Source organism: Ceratotherium simum, chromosome X (genome assembly GCF_057802395.1).
Source record: "Ceratotherium simum simum isolate JZ-2026a chromosome X, ASM5780239v1, whole genome shotgun sequence".
In the NCBI taxonomy this organism is placed as follows: Eukaryota; Metazoa; Chordata; class Mammalia; order Perissodactyla; family Rhinocerotidae; genus Ceratotherium; species Ceratotherium simum.
The window spans coordinates 17,147,548-17,169,635 of NC_141940.1; the positions used below are offsets into that span (position 1 = coordinate 17,147,548).

General features: G+C 42.9%; 1 protein-coding gene across 7 annotated transcripts; it reads right to left on the reverse strand.

Annotated features, from left to right (window-relative positions):
- Window positions 1-1,167: 1,167 nt before the first annotated feature.
- On the reverse strand, window positions 1,168-20,020 carry ZNF75D (zinc finger protein 75D). Of its 7 annotated transcripts, XM_087426951.1 has the most exons (9): window positions 19,872-20,020; window positions 19,042-19,118; window positions 17,797-18,323; window positions 16,391-16,583; window positions 15,577-15,668; window positions 15,114-15,240; window positions 9,820-9,971; window positions 2,394-2,562; window positions 1,168-2,301 (listed from the first exon to the last, which is right to left on the reverse strand). In XM_087426951.1, exons 3-8 carry the CDS (start codon window positions 18,241-18,243, stop codon window positions 2,413-2,415), a joined length of 1,161 nt encoding a protein of 386 aa, XP_087283077.1. In that variant the 5' UTR covers window positions 18,244-18,323; window positions 19,042-19,118; window positions 19,872-20,020; the 3' UTR covers window positions 1,168-2,301; window positions 2,394-2,412. The 7 variants fall into 7 exon arrangements, with proteins under 7 accessions (XP_087283077.1, XP_087283078.1, XP_087283076.1 ...); XM_087426952.1 differs by having other exon boundaries at window positions 1,168-2,526; XM_087426950.1 differs by having other exon boundaries at window positions 1,168-2,562.
- Window positions 20,021-22,088: the final 2,068 nt, after the last annotated feature.

Here is a 22,088-nt window from a genome sequence, read left to right on the forward strand (position 1 = left end):
ACATCTATCTACTATGAAAACATTCTCATTACCCCAAAAGAGACTCCCATCCTCCCCAGCCTCAGGCGACCACTAATCTGCTTTCTGTCTCTATGGATTTACCTATACCAGATATTTCATATAAATGGAATCATACAATATATGACCTTTGGTGCCCGATTTCTTTTACTTAGCATATTGTTTTTTGAGGTTCAGCCATGTTGTAGCATGCGTTAATATTTTATTCCTTTTTTTGGCTGAATAATTATCCATTGAATGGATATACCACATCTTGTTTAAAAAATCGATTCCAGATGAATTGTAGTTCCAAATGTAAAAGGTAAAATAATACAACTTGTAAATGAAAACAAAGGAAAATATCTTCATGACCTTGGGAGTAGGTGATGATTTCTTCACCAAGACTCCAACAACACAAATAATAAAGAAAAATACTGATAAATTGGACTACATTACAACTGGGAACTTTTCTTTATCAAGGGACATCATTAAGTGAGTGAAACACTAAGCCACGTAGTGGGAGAAGATATCTGCAGTACATGTATCCAGCAAAGGACTCATATTCAGAAGCAAACACTCCAGAAAGAAAAAAGTACCCAATAGAATTATGGGCAATAAACTTGACAGGCACTTCACAAAAGAGTATATTCAAATACTCATTAAGCACATGAAAAGGTGCTCATCTTAACTGATGATTAAGGAAACTCAGATTAAATCCACACTACTACTACTGGCTCACCAGGATGGCTGGAATGAAAAAGACAGACAATTTCAAATGTTGGCAAGGATAAGGAGCAACTGAAACCCTCACACACTGCTAGTGGCAATGTAAATTGGTACATTTTGAAAAACATTTTGGCAGTATCTAAAGAAGCTGAGCATATATAAACCCTATGACCCAACCATCTCACTCCTAGGGTGCTAGAGTGCTGCTAATGCTCTTTTTCTTGATCTGGGTGGTGGTTACGAGGATGTTCACTTAGTAATAATTCACTGAGCTGTACACTTAATACTTGAGTATTTTTCTGTTTGTGTGCCATGCTTCAATAAAAGTTTCTTTTAAAAGGCATATGAGTAGGGTAAAAAATTTCCTGTGACCATGAGGCTCTAAGTGTTAATGTGTTTCTTCTGAGTTATTACAATTATTAAACACTATTGATCAAACATAAATATATTTATAAATATATTGATCCAACATAAATATATTTATATATAATATAAATATATTCTAAATTTGGATAGTTATAAACAAAAAAATTATTGAAAATCCCACTCATAATGATATGGATTAATCTTTTAAAATTAGTTCGTATCATGAATGAATATTAGTTATTCTCAGAATGAGGCCTGGCTCACCACCAATTATACCACTATTTCTCATTTTCAGAGATGTTATGTAAATGGGCATGGAAAGAATTTTGTTACAGCAGGATCATTCAAAATTTTTTAATTTCTTTTAGAGTTACATGGCATATATCAAATATTGAACTATCATCCATTTTTTCCCCACTGATCAACCAGCTGATCAACTGATTAAGTCCTTCTTCAATTCTGTCTAAAGGAAAAAACAGGAAATTATTTGATATGCAAGATTCCTTACCCAGGCATAAGTCACTCAGTTTCCTGGCTAGTGTATTTTCAAGCCTCTTCGGCTCCTCAGACATGTGAAACTCTGAGGCAATGAACCCTGGGGAGATCAGGGCAGGTACTAGTGGTGGAAGGGTGGTGGTGAAGGGGATCTGGGAATGGAGAACCTCCCTTGGGGTTTTCCTCAGATTTGTTTTAGGAAGAACACTGTATGGGACTAAGGATTTGCAACAAGATTCCTTTAAAACCATCCATGCCCAGTCTCCCTCGGATAGTGTTTGTGCACCCCTGGGCACACATGAACCTTGGTTTGAAACCTGCTAGACTAAATGACTCCTCAGAGGTGGCTCCTCAGACTGCATCTCCAAGAAGCCTCTCTGGGCCTCAAGCACCCAGGCTGCTGCTGACCTGCAGGGGTGGGGACCTGCAGGCCTCAGTGAGGGTGCAGGGTCTGCCTTATTGCACCAACTGTCAAGCCCACCTCTGGGGCCCTGGATGGTTCCGGCCCCTGCCCATCTCCAAAATGAGGAAGGTATTAGGACATCTCAGAGAAAGGTGAATCTCCTGGAGAGAAGCAGGCCCTTGTGCTTCCCTGCTACATCATGTTGGGCCGCTCTGTGACCTCTGCCAAGGTCAGTTTCCAGAGGGGACAGCATGCTGGGTGGGCTGAGTTGCAAAGGGCTGGCAGGCAGGCAGGATAGTGGAGGAGAGGCAGCACTAGGAAGGAGAAAAACCAGTTTACAGAGATGCTTCCTGGGTGTTTCGGTCAAATCCACCTCCAGAGGCCATGAGATCCCAGAGGTCCTTACAATGCAGGCAGCTTCATGGTCACTGATTCGCCAAGGCCCAGAGAAGCAGGTGGCAGTGCTGCTGGTTTAGAAACGTTTCCTGGGTTTCCTGACCGGGGAGGCCCAAAGCCGGTGCAGGCTCATGTCCAGAGAACTGCAAGGAGACCAGGCATGTTGGCTGTCTGGGAGACTGAAACAGAGGGTGAGATTAGGGAGACAGGCATGGAAGCTTCAAAATTCAGGGAACATGTAGGGACTTTCTACCCACGCTTAATTTTTGGTAGTGATTTGCCAATTGGATGAGAATAAAGTACAGATTAAGTTCACATTTAACCCTAAAGTGGTCAGCCCCATATGTTCAGAGTTTATATTGATATCCAGGCCTGGGCCAGACTTGGATAGAGTTACTGAGCTTCTAAGACAACCTCTACCCTTAGGAGAAAGCACATGAGAGATGTTCTAAGACAGCGGTTCTCAAAGTAGGGTTGCTAGACCATTAGCATCACGTGGGAACTTGTGAGAAACACCAGTTTTCTGGCCCTACCCCAGACCAACTGAAGTAGAAACTCTTGGGGTGAAACCCAGCAATCAGTGTTTTAACAAAATCTGCGTTTTAAATGCCGTTCTAAGAGAAGAAGACAGTCAGTATGGAGTGAGTTTGGAAGGCTAAAAGAAGGAAGATGGGATGTGATGCTGAAGGAAGGATTTGGACAGGTCAGGAGGCAATACTGGGTGCTAAGAGCAAAGAATAATTGAAGACAGATTAACAGCCCGGCTCAGCATCAGGGATATGTGAGCTAGGAGAGAGGAAAGAGGGTAGGCTAGCATGTGGAGCCAGGTGAAGAAGGGCCTTGAAGCCCAAGTAGGGAGTGGGACTTAAAGGATATTGGAACTGGGGAGCTGTTAAAACTCTGAGTGGAAGAGTGACTTGGTGACCATGGTGTTGGAGGAAATGATGAATATGTAGCACAGAAATAAGGAGGCGGAGCGTTTTGAGAAGTCTGCCTCTCCTGGAACATGCCCCTCGTGTCTAGCTTTTCCTGTGACTGTCCTGCAAGTCCCAGACCACTTGAGGCCTGAGAATGGGTAGAGGGGGATGGTTCCCTGGTCCTAGTCTGTGGACAGGGACAAGAAGCACTTTTGGAGGACACGACACCCCCTAGTAACAGAGTAGCTCTTTCTTAAAGAGCTCAGGTGTGGAAACACCCTCCTGAGGGGTTATCTTGAGAGAACAGAGTTTGGAGCCCTCCAAGAATAAAACAGACTATCGCCAAGAAGGGACTCCTAGCCCAAAGGGAGACAGCCAAGAGATCACAATTTGAGAATGATGGCACTTCCCAAGATGCCACTGCCAGGGGCTGAGTGTATCTTGATGTCTGGAGAGAGGAACCTTAGTTTCAAAGCCTAGGGCTTGGGAGACTGTTCCAGTCCCTCCTCTGCCAGAAGGCCCTGGGAAAGGAAACCCCGTAAGCTCCAGTTGCTTCTTCTGGAAAACAAGGGGCATGGTCTCCAAGGCTTCCAAAGGCCCCTTCCGTCCTGATGTACTACAAGATCTGAGGGAGTAGGAGATACAGCCTTAAGTAATGGCAGCAGTAAGTGTACCTAAATGCTTTGGGGTCAGGAAGACTTTTGAAAGTCTTTGAAGGTCCAGCTTCTCAGACAAATGCCACATGCTCAAGATTTTGAAGGTCCTTTGAAACCATCCATAGACCCCAGATAAGGAAGCTTTGCTTCTCAGGTTGTCAAAGACCATTGAATGGAAGATACATACTTTTTTTTACATGATCTATCCCATGGGTATGCCCCACTCCAAGAGGGGCCCCTGTCAGCACAACAGGTGGAAAGGCTTTGGATTCCTGTGGCAGGGGAGAGGGGAAGGTCTTTGTACAAGGACATTAGGGGCCTGGTCCTGGGTAGGCCTGTGTCCACTGAGCCTGAAGACATTTCTCCATTCTTGAGAATTTTCAGGAAGGTTTTACCCACTGTCTGTGTAAGGATCTGTGGGAGTGCGGGCTGGACAAAGCATAGTGTAATCCACATAGACGCCCCCATGCTGCTGTATTTCTCTCAGCTCACATTCCCACTTACCTGTTGTTAAGAAAGATTTTAAAAGCAAACAATATACAGACAGAGTTAAGACAGTTAATTTCCAATCTTGGCAGGGGTTTAGATTTATCCCTTTAGGTGTATTTTTCACACACAAAAAAATCCACGGACAGCTCATGCCCCTACTAACTCTACTCTTTGTGAGATCCTGCACCAGGCTCCAACGTGAGGAATACCCCCAAAATGAGGTCCTTATACTCTTGTCACTTACAGTAGAATGGGGCATTAGGTGAAGAAGAAAAATCAGAATAAGTCCCTTTAGGGAATCTGAGGGCCTTCCTAACGGTGGCCTGGGGATGGCAGATAGATGGATCCTACCTGAAGAGATAACTCCCTCAGGAATGAGATCTCATACTACCAAACTCAAGTTCTTCTGACGTGTCTGCAGTCCTTGGGTTGGAGTCAGTTCCTTCTCGCCACCTCAAGTCTCACACAGATATACCCAGAGCCTGAGGGAAGGGCAGGGGAAATCTTTCTTGGTGTCTCCTAGCTCTTCCTCTCTACGTCTCCCTAAATCCCAGCCCTAGAGCAGAACTGCTTCCCGAAGCTGTTCTGGCCTCTTTCCCTTCCTCCCTTACCCGGGTCATCCAGAAGATTCGAGGGTGATATGGTGCTCACCACTGCTCTCAACCTTGATTCCTGTCCTCTCCCCCTGTATGCTCATGATTGCTGATTCCTTGGGAGAGTCTCCCTGACTCCTTGTCCCTTCTTCCACAGCTGTGTCCCTTGCCTGAACCTACAATTGTAGTATGGAGCAGGCAGCACAGAGGGAGAAGAGGAAGGCAAGGACAAGAACAAGAATGGAAGGGCTTAGCAGCAACTGTGTACAACTGCTGAGCCAGTGACAGGACTTTTATAGGAAGTCCCTCCTTTAAATTAGGAACAGCGCCCCCGCCCATGGTCATTACCATGACCAACAACCTAACATTCAGTGTTTTTCAAAGAATAGAGAGATGAGGTAGCAAGACGAGCATTTCAATCTCTTGATAAAGACTAGACCATCATCTTCCTTCCCCAACCCTGCCTACCCATTCTCAGTTATTGTGTTCATTCCTCTGGGAACAGTGGAACACAGTAACGCTCACTAGGTCCTGTCCCTGGGCACCTCCCCTTCTGCTCTATGGGAACGTAATTGGCAAAGTGTCAGGAGCACACTTGGCCCACGGCAAAGGGAGCAAGGCAGTGAAGGACGAAGAGGCTGCTTGGAGGTAGAGGGAGGGCTCAAAGGGACCCAAACAGGCACTGGGGTAGAAGCCATGTCATTGTTTGCTGGGAGGGAGAAGGTAATGACTGGGTCCTGCACGAACTGGCCTGGACCCACCGACATGCTCTTGTCTCAGCCACAGCAAGCAGAAGCATTCTGCCCCCCAAGCCCTGGACTTCCAACCTCAGGCCTTACAAATGCAGACCTGAGTGGAAAAGGACTGCTGTCCTCTGCTCTCCCAGCTCCTTTCTCATCCTCTCTTTGCCCAGCCCATCTTCTCCCTGATGTTCTTCACTTTCTGAGGACAGGAGCACAGAGACTGGGATAGGAACCACACCCCTCACACATGGCTCAGGTCAGCTTTCACCTCCTCAGTTCTGTCTCCGCCTGTGGAATCTGAAGTTGGAGCATTCTGACTCTTCATTCTGTCCCCGAATGAATAATCAGCCTGCTTCTCCAGTCCCTGAGCTTTTGTATGCTATCTTCCTGTTGTGTCCTCAGAAAGCCAGTGGAGTTCACCTCTCTTAGCCATATGCTGCAGAGGGGGTGGGCAAATAAAGAAGAATGACATCTTTCCTTGTATAAAGCAGAAAGACATCTTTCCCCTTGATTCTATTCTGCCATTTCTTTCCTTAGTGCCCATGTCTGTCCTTCGTTTTCTGAGACCGTGAGGGCTGATACGCTTGGTCAGGATGGATGGGGAATGGGGCCCTAGGAGGCTGTGACAGAAGACTGAAAGGGAAGAATAGGTACTGATGGGTCAGCCAGGAGCCCCAACTTCTAAATCCTCTTCCACAACCATGGGGACAAGAATGTCCTTTCTTCCTGGAGCCCTTGTCCTCAAAGGGCAGTGGAGTCTGAACTTGGAACCAGGAATTCTCAATTCTCTTCCTGTTTCTGCCCATTCATATCTAAAGGACTTTCTGCCACTTGCCTTAAATAGCTGATATCTAAAATAGGACCCACGTTCCCTGTGTTTGACCTCTCCTGGGAATACCAGTGTCAATGAGGACCTGCAAGATGAGCTTTCAAGCTAACAGGTGTTATTACAGGGGTTGGCAGCTTTGCAAAAACGGAGTGCCCTTTTGCTGACCTGTTTTCAGGAATCTGGCTGAATCTCATGAGTGGGCAGTAACTGCTGGCTCCACTGATGCAGTATAGCCTTCCATTTTTGAGTCAATCTTTTCTTTCTAAATGCTACATGAATAAATGTCATTTGAATGGTGGTATGATAGCAGCTATCTAGTGTGCTACCAAACATAAATTCACACCAAGAAGAGTGCCCTCTGCAAGCTGAATTTCCCCTTAGTTCCAAGGACACAATCTCAGATAGTCCTGGAAGGGTGGTGGGGCAGTCAGTCTCCAAGCCTTTAGAAATATAATGGGATCCTTTCCTTCCAGGTCACTTCCTCCTCTGGGCTTGGCACTTTCATTCTTCTTAGTGAACATTCTACACAGTCACCTCTTTCCTCATTCATCAGTTTGAGGATGCACCTAATAGTGTAAATACTGTCCACAAAAATCCCACCCCTAGCCATCACCTCCCCTCCTTTTTCAGCCATCTCAACTCAAAGGCATCTAGTATATTTTGGTTCCATTACTCATTAGCTGTGTACCTAGCTGAATGGGGACATTAGTGAAGCATCCCTAGAAAGGAATGTCATATCAGAAGGGTACCCTTCTATCATTAGCAGGCTTAAAAACCAGCTGGAAATGATGGTAACCCCATTAAGGATGCTTAAAAGCTGGACAAGTAGACAAAGTTGATTTTCTTTTTAAAATAACTAGCAGAAAGGTGAAGGAAGAATGTCCCAAATGTTTATGGAACATCTAGTGTGGCCCGTCAGTGTTAGGCATGCTCACGTGTGTCTCATTTAATCCTCACAGCAGCCCTGAGGGAAAGGAATTATCTCCATTTTACAAACCTGAAAAACAGGCTTAGAAAGGTCTCTTGATGGAAAAAATATCTGAAGATAACTATTCCAAAAAGAGAACATTGGCCATCTCTGGGTGATTTGATAACAATGGAGTTTTGTTTAATGTTTAAATTTAATATGAAACATGCCATTTTCATAAAAAAGTAAAATTTTATGAAATAATATATAGAAGCCTTGGCCAACACCTTAAACTAGGATCTGACATAGGTATAAAGCCATGTCTTCCAACTTCCTTGCCCTTCTCTTGACATCACATTGTCTTCTCAGGACATAATCGCTGAGCCCAATGGGGAAGGAAGAGAAACCACCAACATCAAAAAATAATTTCTGTCTGACCTTGCTCTCGCTGGGGTCATCACTCTAAGCCATAGGCCTTACTTTGCTCTGATACTTCTAGATGTTCCCTCCTGGTAACCAATGTGCACTGAGGCTACAAGACCACAGTGCTCTCCTTGCCACTCTCAGTAAATCAATTTGCAAAATCTCCAGGCCTTCCTGCAGAGCATCCAGGTGTATAGGGTTGTGGCTGAGCAGCCATAAAAACGGGCCTCCCGGTATTATGTTAAGTGAAATAAGCCAGACAGAGCAAGACAAACACTGTATGACCTCTCTCATATGTGGGATATAAACTAACACATGGACAGAGAGAACAGTTGGTGGTTACCAGGGGGAAGTGAGTTGAGGGGTGGGCACGAGGGGTGAAGGGGCACATTTATGTGGTGATTGACAAATAATAATGTACAACTGGAATCTCACAATGTTATAAACTATTATGACAACAATAAAAAAATTATTATTTATCACACACAAAAAAATGGGCCTCCCCTTAGGCCCTGGAGCAGTGTGGCACCAATATGAAAGCCCCCACTCTATACAGTGAAAGTCAAAAAAAAAGGCCATTCACCACTGCCCTGTGCTTTCTACAAAGAGACAGATAACTGGATGAGAGCTCAGACTGCCTCCTTCATCATTTTGTTCTATATACCCCAGTGTTGAGAGGATCTGCAGGAGAGGTATCAAGTGCTTGCAAGGTCCCTAGGTCTGTGTCGGCATTCACGCCTTTGCTTGCTGCTTGGAATTCTTTGCCAGAAAACATTGTGGTAATGGGTGCTCAGGGGAGAAGCAACTAGAATGGGGTCACTACTCCCAAGGCAAACACAGAATCCTCTCTTCCCGTTCCCATTCCCTGAGCCCTGGGCTTGGTTGTTCATGCAGACAGAATAGCCATAGAAACTCTTTCCATCTTAGTAATTCTCTCTGAGCTCCCTTCAGAAGACCCAAATACTCTTTATTTTTCCATCTCTCCTGAAAAACAATCAGAGTAGGACTCATGGCCATCATATATTTGCTGAGCACCTGATACCTGAAGAATTTAGATCACAGAGGGTAGGGAAGCTGAGTAACCAGACAGATATAGATAGATAGTTGGACAGATAACTATACATATGATAGCTATATTTTCATTCTTTTATTTATAAAGTACTCATTATGTATCAGTCTTGTGCTAGGCACTAAAGATACAATGCCGAATAAGAGAGACAGCTTACATTCCTTTCTGTGAAACATGACATGTACCCCTCCCAAATTTTCTGTTGATGACAGATTCCTATCATTGGATGTCTCATAATTTTGTATTCTTTCATCAGACTGGAGACACTGGACATGATTCCCTTCTCCTATGGAGTTTCTGGTGTCTAAGAAGGCTTGACCGCCTGCTAAAGTTTCTCCTGCATATGCTACAAGTATAAGGCTGCTCACCTGTGTGGGTTCTCTGGTGTTTAATAAGGTGGGAGTTCTGAATGAATCTTTTTCCACATTCATAACATTTAAAGGGCTTCTCTCCTGTGTGAATTCTTAGGTGTGTGTGTAGATTTGTGTTATGACTGAAGCTTTTCCCACACCATGAGCATCTATATGGTTTTATTCCTTGGTGTGCCATTAAGTGCTTATTAAGATCTGAACTCCATCTAAACCTCTTATCACACTGTTGACATTTATAGGGTTTCTCTTCAGTGTGAATTCTCTGGTGCTTAATAAGGTCAGAGCTAACTCTGAAGCTTTTCCCACATTCCTGACATTTAAAAGGTTTCTCTCCTGCATGGCCTTTCCCATGAAGATCCATACGTTTTGGAAGCTCTTGTTTACAAGTTGAAAGTTTCTTTCTTTTCTTTCCTAGAAAAGCTCGATGCCGTTTCCGTACCCTGTGTGTACCACCGTGATTTTCTTTGCCCGTTGTTTTCTGGGCAACTTTCATTCTGGACTTTCTTAATACTTTGCATCCTGCTGCTTGTGTTTCTAATGTAGAAAGAGATATAGGTTGGTCATTTCCAGTGTCATTTTTGATCTTTAACCCTGTTGGAATAAACAGAAGAATCAGCCATCTGTGTTCCAGAACAAGAAAACTATAGGAATAGAGAGAAAAATCAATGATGACTGCTTTTAAAAAATATAAGAACAAGTGATTTCTGGTCCAATCAGAACAAAGTGGCATAGATCCATTTCTCCATGATACTCCCTGCTAGGCACAACAACAAACCCATTAAAGAATGCAAGACACAACCAATAGAGAATTCTAAAAAGTAGCAAAACGAAGGCAAAATGTTGAGACCTCAGGACTAGCGGAATAACACAGCAGAGTGTCTTACATTCCTACACCCAACAAAAGAAGGCAACTCAGATCTAGTGTTTTCCAATCCTCATCCTAGCAACAGAAGGCTGCCTGGATAGGCTTATCCCTGCCCCAGTCTGAATGGGAAACCTTCTGACAACATCAGAACCCCAGTAAAGAGATACCAAAGTGAGCAGGCAGAACTAGCAAGAGGGACCTAGCCATCAGTAGCCTGGCTCAGGAAGCTTCTTCATCCTTATGGGTCTAAGACTCCCCTTTCCCACTGAGAGACACTCTGGCCTAGGTAAATACCTTCCGCACCCTCAGGCAGCACCAGCAGCAACACATGGCAGCCCTCACAGTACCATATAAACCAAGGAAACCCAATAACAATACAAAGCCTCTGAAAATTAAACTGTCACTGGAAGCATACCCCACAAAAGTAGGAAAGACCCTACGTACTAAACTAAAACAGGGTGACTGCCCATTAAACTAAAATATTTAAATAGGACCCAGACTCTTCTAACATAATAAACAAAACGATCATTACAATAAAAAATCACCCATCACACTGAGAACCAAAAGAATCACAAGTTGAATGAGAAAAGGCAATCTGAGAAAAATGGAATCAGACTAGAAATCAAAAACAGAAAGACAACAGGAAAATCTACAAATATGTGGAAATGAAACAATACACTTCTAAATAATCCATGGTTCAAAGAGAAAGTCTCAAAGGAAATTTAAAAATGCATAATTGAATGAAAATGAAATGACAATATATCAAAATATGTGAAATGCAGCTAAAGAAGTGCTCAGTGGAGAATGTATGGCCCTAAATGCTTACAACAGAAAAGAGGAAAAGTCTCAAATCAATAATCTAAGGTTCTACTTTGGAAACTAGACAAAAGGCAAAATAAACCCAAAGAAAGTTGAAGAAAGGAATTAATAAAGACGAGAACAGAAATCACAGCCAAACAAAAAGCTTGTTCTTCAAAAAAATTAATAAAATTGATAAACTATCATGACTACAAAAATAAAAGAAGAGAAGACACCATTATCAGGAAGGAAATTGGGTATATCACTACACATTCTGCAGCAATTAAAAAGATAATAAGGGAATACTATAAACAACTTTATGTTCATGAATTTAAAAAGTTTGGAAAAAATAGACCAATTCCTCAAAAACCACAAACTACCAGAATTGAACCAATATGAAATAGATAATCTGAATAGCACTATTACCATTAAAGAAATTGAATTCATAAATAAAAAGCTTCAGAAAAAAGAAATCTCCAGGTGCATATGGTGTTACTGGAGGATTCCAGCAAATATTTAAAGAATTAACACAAATTTTACACAGTCTCTTCCAGAAAAGAGAAGGAAATACTATCCAATTCATTTTATAAGGCCAGTATTACCCAAATAGCAAAATCATATAAATACAATACTAAAAAAGAAAACTACAGATTAATATCTCCTATGAACTTAAATGCAAAAATCATCAACAAAATACTGATAAACTGAATGTAACAATATATAAGAATTATATACCATGACCAAGTAGAATTTATCGCAGGTATGCAAAGCTGGTTCAACATTTGAAATCAATCAACATAACCCACCATATCAACAAGCTTTCAAAGATCATACTCCTATTAACTGACACAGAAAAGTATTTGACAAATTACCATCCATTTATGATAAAACACTCAGAAAGTTAGGAATTATATTGACTTGATAAAGAGTATCAACAAAAAAATCTGTACTAACATCATAGGTAATGGTGAAAGACAATGTTTTCATGATAAAATAGGAAACAAGGCAAGGATGTCTGCTCTTACCACTCTTAATCAACATAGTACTGGAAGTTGGAGATATTGCAATAAGGTAAGAAAAAGAAATAAAAGGTATTACAGATGACATTGATTGTCTACATATAAAAATCTCAAAGAATCTATAAAAAACCTCTTAGAACTAATAATAAGTGAGTTCAGTGAGGTCACAGGACACAAGATCAAAACACAAAGTCAGTGGCAGTCCTATATAAAAACAATGAACATGCAGAAATCAAAATTAAAAATAATACCATTTACAATTGCTCCAATGAAAACAAAATGCTTTGGCATATGCTTAACAAAACATTTGGAGGATCTGTACACTGAAAACTACACAAATTAGATGAGAGAAATCAAAGACCTAATTACATAGAGAGACATACTGTGTTCATTGACTGGAAAAATCAACATAGTAAAGATACCAATCCTCCTCAAACTAATTTACAGGTTCAGTGCAATTTCTAGCAAAATCCCAACAAAGTTTCTTGTAGACATAGATAAGCTTACTGTAAAATTTACATGGAAAAGCACAGGCCCTAGAATAGCTAAAATAAAATTTTATCTTGACAAAAAAAAATAAAGTAGGAAGAATCACTCTATCTGATAGATATTAAAATGGCTTACTATATTATATACCTACAATAATCAAGACAGTGCAATATTGGAAGACGGATAGACATATAGCTTAATGGAACAGAATAGATGCACACAAATACGCCCAACTGATTTTTGACAAAAGTGCCAAAGCAATTCAATGGAGGAAGGATAGCCTTTTTGACAAAAAGGGCTGAAGCAACTGGACCTCTATAGGTAAAACACCTTCACACCTTATACAATAATTAACTCCAAATGGATCATGGATTTAAATGTAAAATTATAAAACTTTTAGGAATAAACATAGGAGAAAATTTCAGGGATCTAGAGCTAGTCAGAGTTCTATCCTTGACACCAAAACTACAATCTATAAACGGAAAAATTGGTCCTCATCAAACTATAAACTTTTACTCTGTGGAAGCCCAGGGGAAGAGGATAGAAAGACAATATACAGACTTAGAGAAACGGTTGCAAACCACGTATCTGACAAAAGACTAGAATCTAGAATATATAAACTCTCAAAACTTGAAGTTAAAAAGCAATCCAATTAAAATATAGGCTAAGACATTTCACTGAAGAGAATATAGATGGCAAATAAACACATGAAAAGCTATAAAACATCATTAGCCATTAGGGAAATGCAAATCCAAACCACAATGAGATAACACTACATGCCTATCCGAATAGCAAAAAAAAAAAAAAAAAAAAAGGTGACAACAATAAACACTGGCAAGGATGTAGAAAATCACTCATCCATTGCTGGTGGGAATGTAAAATGATACAGCCACTATTAAAAACAGTTTGGCAGGTCCTTACAAAATTAAGCATGTAATTACCATATGAATCAGCAATTGCACTCTTAAGCCATTCATCCCAGAGAAATGAAAACTTATCTCTACACAAAATCCTGTACATGAATGTTCATGGCAGCTTTATTCACATCAGCCAAAAACTGAAGACAGCAAAGATATCTTTCAATGGGCGAATGATTAAAAAAACTGTGGTATATCAAGACCATGGAATGCTACTCAGCAATAAAAAGGAATGAATTATAGATACATGCAACTTAGATGAATTTCCAGGGAATTATTCTGAATGAAAAAAGTTAACCCCCAAAGGTTACACACTTTATGATTCTATTCATATAACATTTTTAAGATGGCAAAATTTTAGAAATGTAGAACAGATTAGTAGTTGCCATGGGTTGGTGATGGGGTGGGGTATGGGAGGGAAGTGTGTGTGGCTATAAAAGGACAAGAGGAGGGATCCCTGTAGTAATGTAACTGTCCACTGTCTTGACTGTGGTGTTGAATACACAAACCGACACATGTGATAAAGCTTTATAGAACTAAATACACACATACACAAATGAATACAAGCAAAACAGGAAATATAAATAAGATCAGTGGATTGTATCAATATCAATATCCTTGTTGTGACAGTATATGATAGTTTTGCAAACGTTATTGAGGGAAACTGGTAAAGTGTACATGGGTTCTTTATATATTACATTTTAAATCTGCATGTGAATCTACACTTATCTCAATAAAAAGTTCAATTAACAAAAAATACAGGAGCGGAATCTTAAAATGTTAAGCCCCTGTAAAGGTTCCTATCAAGGAACATCTCTCCTCTTTCTACGTATATACTTATGTGTAGGAGACTCTCCAAGGCTGTCCTTGAACTCTTGGGGACCTTGGATCTATGGTTCTTCCCCTTGTTCTAAACAGATCACTTTAAGTTTAGGGTACAACAATAATGCTGAGAATAAAACCTTAAGGTTATGGACCGCCATCTTAATTCCAGACTATTTTCAGGAAGAATGAATGACACTTTTATACTTTTATTTACTTTAAATGTTTAAATGGGCAGCATCTTAGATTCAATATCTTCTTTATATCCTACTGTGGTTGTGGGTGGATATGCAGTGAGGAAGCCAAGAACTAACCCTAAGGAGCATAGATGAAAAGGATATGCTGAGTGGGAATCCAGTTAGAGATGATGGTGGCTTAGACTAGGAGGTAAGAGTGGAAGAGGTTGAGACATGGTTGTTCAGGATCTATTTTGAAGACAGAGCTAACAGGACTTGCTGATGGATCAGTTGTGGGGTATAACAGAAAGACTGGAAGAAAGGAAATCTGAGAGGGTTTGGCCTGAGCAACTGGGTAAATCGTGGTGCCCTTCACTGAGATGGAAAAGATACAGGAAGAGCAAGTTTGCAGGATGGGGCGGAAGTATAACAGATCAAGAATTCTATTTAGAGTAAAGAAGTGGGACATGTATTTGTAAAAAGCTCTCCAGGTGATCTGGGTATGCCTTTACTTTCCCCTACATCATCAAGTTGAGAACCAATCAGCTACTGGAACAATGGGACTCTCTTACAGGAGTGCGTTTTCCAAAAACTGAGGACATAACAGATCCCTCCACTTCAACACAAAGGAAAAGAAGAATCTTTACCTAGAGAGACGACATTCTCATAGTTTTCCTGCATTACATCATTGTAGAAGATTTTCTGAGCAGGGTTCAGTAACTTCCATTCTTCCTCGGAAAAAGACACGGCCACATCTTCAAATGTCAACAAACTCTAAAGAAGAGAAGGAGTTTTAGTTCAGTCCTTGCCACAACAGAAGCCATCTCATCACTCATCTCTGAATCACACGGCAGGCCAGTCACTGAAGAAGTTAAGAGTATAAGATTTAGGGAAAAAAGTGAGATGGCAGAAAAGGAAGCGCCAAAGAGATCAGTAAACAGCTTGAGAGGTGCCCAATTCCACTGTGCCAAGCATAGCTGCCTAGAGGAGAACATCTGGGGCTAATATGCCTCAGAGTAGCCGCTGGGCACTGTGGGTCACAGGCAGCAGAGAAAAGCACAGACAAGGCCACGTTCAGGCTGCCTGAAAAAGTTGGAAAGTACAGCTCACCTGGGACTCAGGCAAGGTGAGCTCAGATGCCATCTTCCAGTTTGGGGTGTTTTTTTGCTCAGAAAAGGCTAGAATCTGTTGAGCAGGCACAGCTGTGGGTGGAAAAGAGCCAGAGAAAATTTCTCTCTTTTCTGTTTATGAATATCCTGAGCTGATTTCTAAAATATAGAACATCAAGACTCCTTCAGTAAAGACGGCTCACCTTCACAAGTGTGTGTGTCGTACCAGAAGTGTTCTCATCATAAACAAGTAACACACATCCACCATTCCATAGAACCGGTTCCCTAGTTGCCTGTTTCCCCAGATTTCATGAGAGAAATTAATAAAAGGAAATCTTTTATTTTTTCCTCTCATAAAATAAATTGTTCACTGAGCTGGGCAAGAATTAGAGCTGTTTGAAAATAAAAGACTCAGGTCCTCTAGTGTACAGTAGGAAATGTGGGAGATTTTCGTCTTGTATTATTTTTTTCCTGGTGCACAATTCTCTTCCCATTCTGCCACTGATGGCCCATTTCTGATCCAATTTCTTCTCTAACTTATAAGGGTGAGATGATCCCACCTGTCCCCGTTCCATCTTCTCTCAAATTTCTAAGGAGCAAGGTCCACGGTATGAATACCGGGGTTCTGTGTTTTGGATATTTCTGTACCCCAGACTGGACCTCACCGTCACCCACCACTGGCCTGTTGTACTCCCACCTGAGAGACACCCCAACTGCTAGCATGGCTGGGCACCTGGAACATTCCCATGACATTCTAGCTGAACCAATTACTATCACAGCTCCCAGGAGAAGAGAATTATTATGAAGCTCCTCACCTCTTTCATATACAGGCTGGGTTTCTTTGTGAGTATTCCAGCCCAGCTGTTCTTGTAGTACCCGGTATGTATTCCAACATTCTTTCTGGAACACACCCATTGGTTGGGGCTCTGCTGGTTTCCACTTAAAGCCTGGGGCCACTGCTGTTCCTCCCAAGAGCACTGCCTCCTTTCCCAGCTCATGGTCTGTGACCTAGAAATAATCCCCATCCTCATTAGCACAGAACTTACTTTTGGTTTTGAGGTGGTGGTAGATGGACAGACAAGAGTAGAGCCAAGATTTGGGGAGTGTATGACATTAAAGGAAGTAATAAAAAAAACCTGAAGAGATATTGCGCCACTGTTTTCTCAGACAGAACCATACACATCATCTGGGAAAGTTAGTATAAAATGAAAAAGGCTGTGACTGCTGCCAGCCTCCACCCTTCTGCTCAGGCCACTAGCAGAGCGGGGGCAGGCTGCCTGTTCTCACACTGACTTCACTGGCTTGCTTTCTTGACTTGGATCCTTGCCTGAGTAGATTTCTATCTTCTAGTTTTTGCTAAAAAATAAGGAAATGAATAAAAAAAACTTCCTGTCAGTCAGATTTTCCAACCCTCCCATGGCCAGGGAAGGATTTCACAGAGAAAGGGGACCTAATGGAGGAAAAAATGGGGAAGGTTGGGCACTAACCTCCCTCCACATGATTCAGTTGTAATAAAACACGAAAAATATGTCCTGCCCTGTGTTCTTCAAGGTAGGTTCCCGAGGAAAGGAAGTGTGCTGCCCTCTCCCAAGGGTGAACCTTGGTTCCCCAATCACCAGCAAGGCCAAGAACAGACCACGAAGGGAGGGCAGTGGAGGCTCTTTTCTCCTGGCCCAGCAATGTGTTCCCACCAGAAAGCGCACTACCCCTCAGCACCTTGACTCTCTCCACTTCTCTGTTGGCGTTTTTCTTCTTTCTGTATCCTTGTTTCCCTTTTTACTTTCCATTTCCTCTCTTTCTTTGCAGTCTCCCCAGAGCTCTTTGATTTATACTTCTGTTTGCTACCCTTTCTCTCCTTTGCTCTCTAAGTGCTGTCCATTTACTCAGATTTCTTCCACTTTCCCAATTCTTTCTTGCCTTTTATTTCTGTTTCTAAGAATTCAAGTCCTGTCTCCTTGACCATGCCACACTAGGCCCACTACCCTCAATTCACCCTGGCCCTGAAGAGGGCAAAAAGCATTTCTTTTTTCTAAGGCCAGGAAAGACTGCCAGGAACTCCGAAACCTATTGCTGCATGTGTGTGATTTCCGATCCCGCCGAGCTATCCTAAAGGAACAACAGAAGAGTGACCTAATCCATCTCATTCCTCAATTAACGCCCCCACCCGGATATATCACCTTTATTCTATTTCATTGTACATGTAAGGAATCTTTCTTCTCACCTCATTACTTATTCCACCAGCTTCTCTCTGAAAGCGTTCTACCAGGGCCACAGCCTCTTTGATGCTCTGTGGATGATACTTCTGCACCCAGTCCCGGGTATCCCTGGGCAGAATGGTCAGGAACTGCTCTAGCACCAGCAGTTCCAAGATCTGCTCTTTTGAGTGGATCTCTGGCCTTAGCCACTGATGGCATAATTCCTGAAGTTGGCTGACAGCCTCGAGCGGTCCAGGTGCTTCATGATAATAGAAGCTCCGGAAGTGCTGGCGAGCGCTCTCAGGACCAAGACTGTCCATTTGTGGGCTGGATTTCTTACTCTGACTGGAGCTCTCTTTCACAGACCCCTCTGTCTCCCACAAAGCCTCCATGTGTGGGTACAAGCATGCATTCACTTTCAGATGTCTCATCATCATTTGCTCTAGGAACAGTTTTACTCCTATGTGTGACATCCTCCTGGTGCCACCTTTGACAACTGAGGCCTTGTCAGGTTTGGTACAAAAGCAATGAGTGGATCTTCTCCCCAAGGGCACTGAGGGAGGGGAGAAAAAAAGTACATGTCAAGAAGAAAGCCACACGACGCACATTTACTTGCTATTTATAGTTATCAGACAAGAACAAACAAATGTTCCTGTCCTGCCTCCCCTTTAAAATCAACTGCCAAGGATTAGGACACTCATGATGACAGATTATTTCAGGACATGTTTCTCTTCTTTTCTCTGTTACTCAACTTTAAAACAAAGCACAGCTCAGAGAAGACAAACGTCAATGCATCACTTTCCTTTTTTTTTAAAGTTGAAGAAAGGTTGGTGGGTGAGAAACCTGGCGCCCATTTGATAAAAGGAGCTTTGAGATGATCCAGTACTTAATCTGTGTGCTTCCTGTTCCATCTTCACAAACAGGGCACATGTGAGTTTCTCTAAATTTTAACAGATCATTCCACTCTTGTCTCTAGTCAAGGGAAAAACAACTTTCACGCCCCTAGCCAGGGGGAAAACAACTTCCATGCCCCTTCATCCTCTTGTGAAGATTGAAACTTTTACTTCATGGAACATGTGATATTCTCCTTTCCATTGCATTAATATTGGCAGGGGAAACTGAGACAGCCCAGATCAGAAAAGAAATAACTAAGGGAAAAGTAACCTTATTCCTCTCAGTAAATACCCCGCATTAAGCAACCAGCTGTCATCAACATTTTTTTTTTGGTACTTTTGGGAAAGACTTATAAAGGGCACTGTGCAGACTCGTACCTGTGTATCAAATTTTTTGCTTACTTTACTGGAAAAACGTACAGTTGGCCTTGTTTACAAGATATCCTAATGTCAGACTGTAAAAGAGGAAAGAGAAACGGTGATGATTAAGGCTCTTTTCAGAGACAGGAAGGGTCCTAGTAAAGGGAACCCTTCTCCTGACTTTACATCCCCTCAGGGTCATATAGATCTTTAAGCAAGACTGAGGGTGGCCTTGGGAGTCTGATTTTCCCTGAGGTGACCCAGCAGAAACAGCAACAAAATTCTTTCGAGGATGCCACGGGTATTCAAAGAAACGATTGGTTCTTTGCTGCCCATGCAGGCCCAGGAGGTACAGGGACACCTCCTATATTTTTATGTCGGCAGAAGCTAACGACCCTTTCTCCAGTGATGGGATCCTAAGCCAGCGGAAAAGGGAAAGTTTCGCTGGATGCAGTGGCAGACTACTGCCCCACCCCCACCACTAACTCGCTACATATTCTTCATCCACAAGGGCGCCCATAAGCACTGTGCACGCGGGCAGCCTCCCAGTGTGCTTCAGCAGCATCCCTGGGTTATACTGCACATAGGGTACAAAGAGGTTGCTTTCAGAGGTTAGATGTGGCTGTAGGAGCCTGAGTACCGGCCTTGCTGAGAGGAGGTCTCGCCCGTTCTCCGGCCGACCCGCCGCCTGGCAACGATGCCACCGCGAAGTGGAGAAGGCTGCGTCCCCCGCTCCCCCTCACTCACCGCCACGCAGCCGGCCCAAAGCCTGCAACTGGCACGTGCGGCCGGTATTTGTCAGGAGTTCTCCGGACGAACTCGAAAGGGAAAATCAGTTTCTCGATTACCTCCACGCAGCTCTGGCTCCCGCGGACGCCACTTCCTTCTTTCTCCACTCGACTATAAAGTCTCCACGCCTCCCCGCTGCTCCGAGGAGGAAGCTCTCGGGGGCTGTGCCACTGCCGGAGGCGGTGTCGCGAAAGCGCGCGAGGCCTGGCGACTGCAGCGCCAAGATCCGGGGGCGCAGGGGGCCTAGAGAGTTCAGTCCCCCACCCAAACCCTCTAGCTCCCAGGGACCGTACCCCGACTCGCCATTTTGGGGTCGCGGTCTGTGGACGGGGCCCCAACCGGAAAAGGAAGGATGCGTTTCCGGTGGCTCCGTGACAGCCACGCCCAGCCATCTCCCTCCCTCTACCTGCGGAGTCCCAGCCCAGCCAGTCAGGAACCGTCCGGCGGGTGCTCTCCATCCCGGAGGAACTGGCCTTCTGCTCCGGTTCAGCCCCCGGATGCGAAAAAGAGTTAATGCCACCGAGTCTCCAGTCCCGCTGAAGGCCTAGAGGAGCCCAGAAAGCGGCTCGTCGCCTGGGAGCGATGTAGCCAGCTGACTCTGGGTGCCACGAACTCGTATCTCCGACTCGCAAAGTGTTGCGCGTCCGGATTGTTCCTGCAGCGCATTCGGCGGCCGGCGGCCCTTCTACCGAGAACTTTACCCGGTAAAGGCCGCCTCCCCAAAAGTCGTCACTAAGCTTGTCCGGAGCCTCCTTAATCAAGAATCAGTTTGGTCCTGGCCAGGCTCCTCCTTAGACCAGGAACAATTATAGTTATAGTTTTTAAACCCTTTTCTGGTTCACTGGCACGTCCTTCCCAACTATTATCTTGTTTTATTCTTGTTAGGTAGGTTTTAACCTTGTGAAGTAGGTTCCATTTATATTTCTCGAGATGTAGGACGTGGCGGCCTCAGCATCACATAGATTCCCAGTGGCAGATTTCAGACAGGAATTTAGGTCTCTTGTTGGTATATCTCATGCTTTTTCTGCTACATTATGCTTCCCTGAAGGACAGGGACCTTCATTTTATATCTTCTGTAATGCTTGGCATAGTCGTCTGGATAAATCATCTTTCTAAGAACTTGAGTATCTTGCATTCTCCGTGTCTCCAAATTATCAGGATTTGCCTAGTGTTGAGCCATTTGGACAAAAATTGTCCCTATATATCAAAGAGGAGAAACTGTGTCGCTCAGTTGTACGGTGGGGATGAAATTGGTGTCTTTTGGAAATCAGTGTGACAAACCACTCAGGCAAGCAGAAAAGACGTCTGCATGCCCAGGAGGAAAATAAACAAAAGAGCACCTGTCTGACTTTTTACATGTAAACACAGATCAGACTGATAAGCTAAAGTCAATCCTCATTTGAAAAGCAAAGCTGCCCAAAAGTGTGCAAGAGGACACGGTGCATTATCTGTGATATATAAACCTAGTAAAGATGTTTGCTTCACCAGAGGTTCGTTTTCAGAATGGTTCTTTCAAAGCTATGTTTCTGAGATCAGGCATATTCAACCTAAGGTTTTATGACTGTGAAGAGGAAGTCAGGGCCCTGTTGCTTCTGGACAATTCCCAGGCTTACTGTTCAGCTGAATCACTAACCAGTGAGGATGGTCAGATAAAAGGCATTTTCTTGGGGCAGGTCCGGTGGCATAGCAATTAAGCTTGCACTCTGCTTCAGTGGCCTGGGGTTCGCAGGTTTAGATCCTGGGCGCAGACATACACACCACTTATCAAGCCATGCTGTGGCGGCATCCCACATATAAAGTAGAGGAAGGTGGGCACGGATGTTAGCCCAGGGCCAATCTTCCTCAGCAAAAAAGAGGAGGATTGGCAACAGATATTAGCTCAGGGCTAATCTTCCTCAAAAAGAAAAAAATCCATTTTCTATTTCTTTTTTTTGTTGTTTTTGTTTGAAATAGTAAGGTTTTTTAAACCATGTGGAGTTTATATATTAATCTGCACAAAGTTTTTCCTTGTAATTATTTTCAATATAATTTATCTGTAAATTATATAGTTAACCATTTAGAATGAATATAGAAATAAGTATACTGCTGTCTTCGATTTTCCTAATAACCTACTATGGTTTATATGCTTCAAAGAAAAGAGAAAATTCTTTAAAAGGACTATAGACTCCAGGAATACACGTTGTAATTCACTTAAAACATTTCATTATGTGTTATTAGTATGGTTAGTAGTAAAAGCATACATTGAGCAATATTTTCTTTTATTTATTTTTTTATAA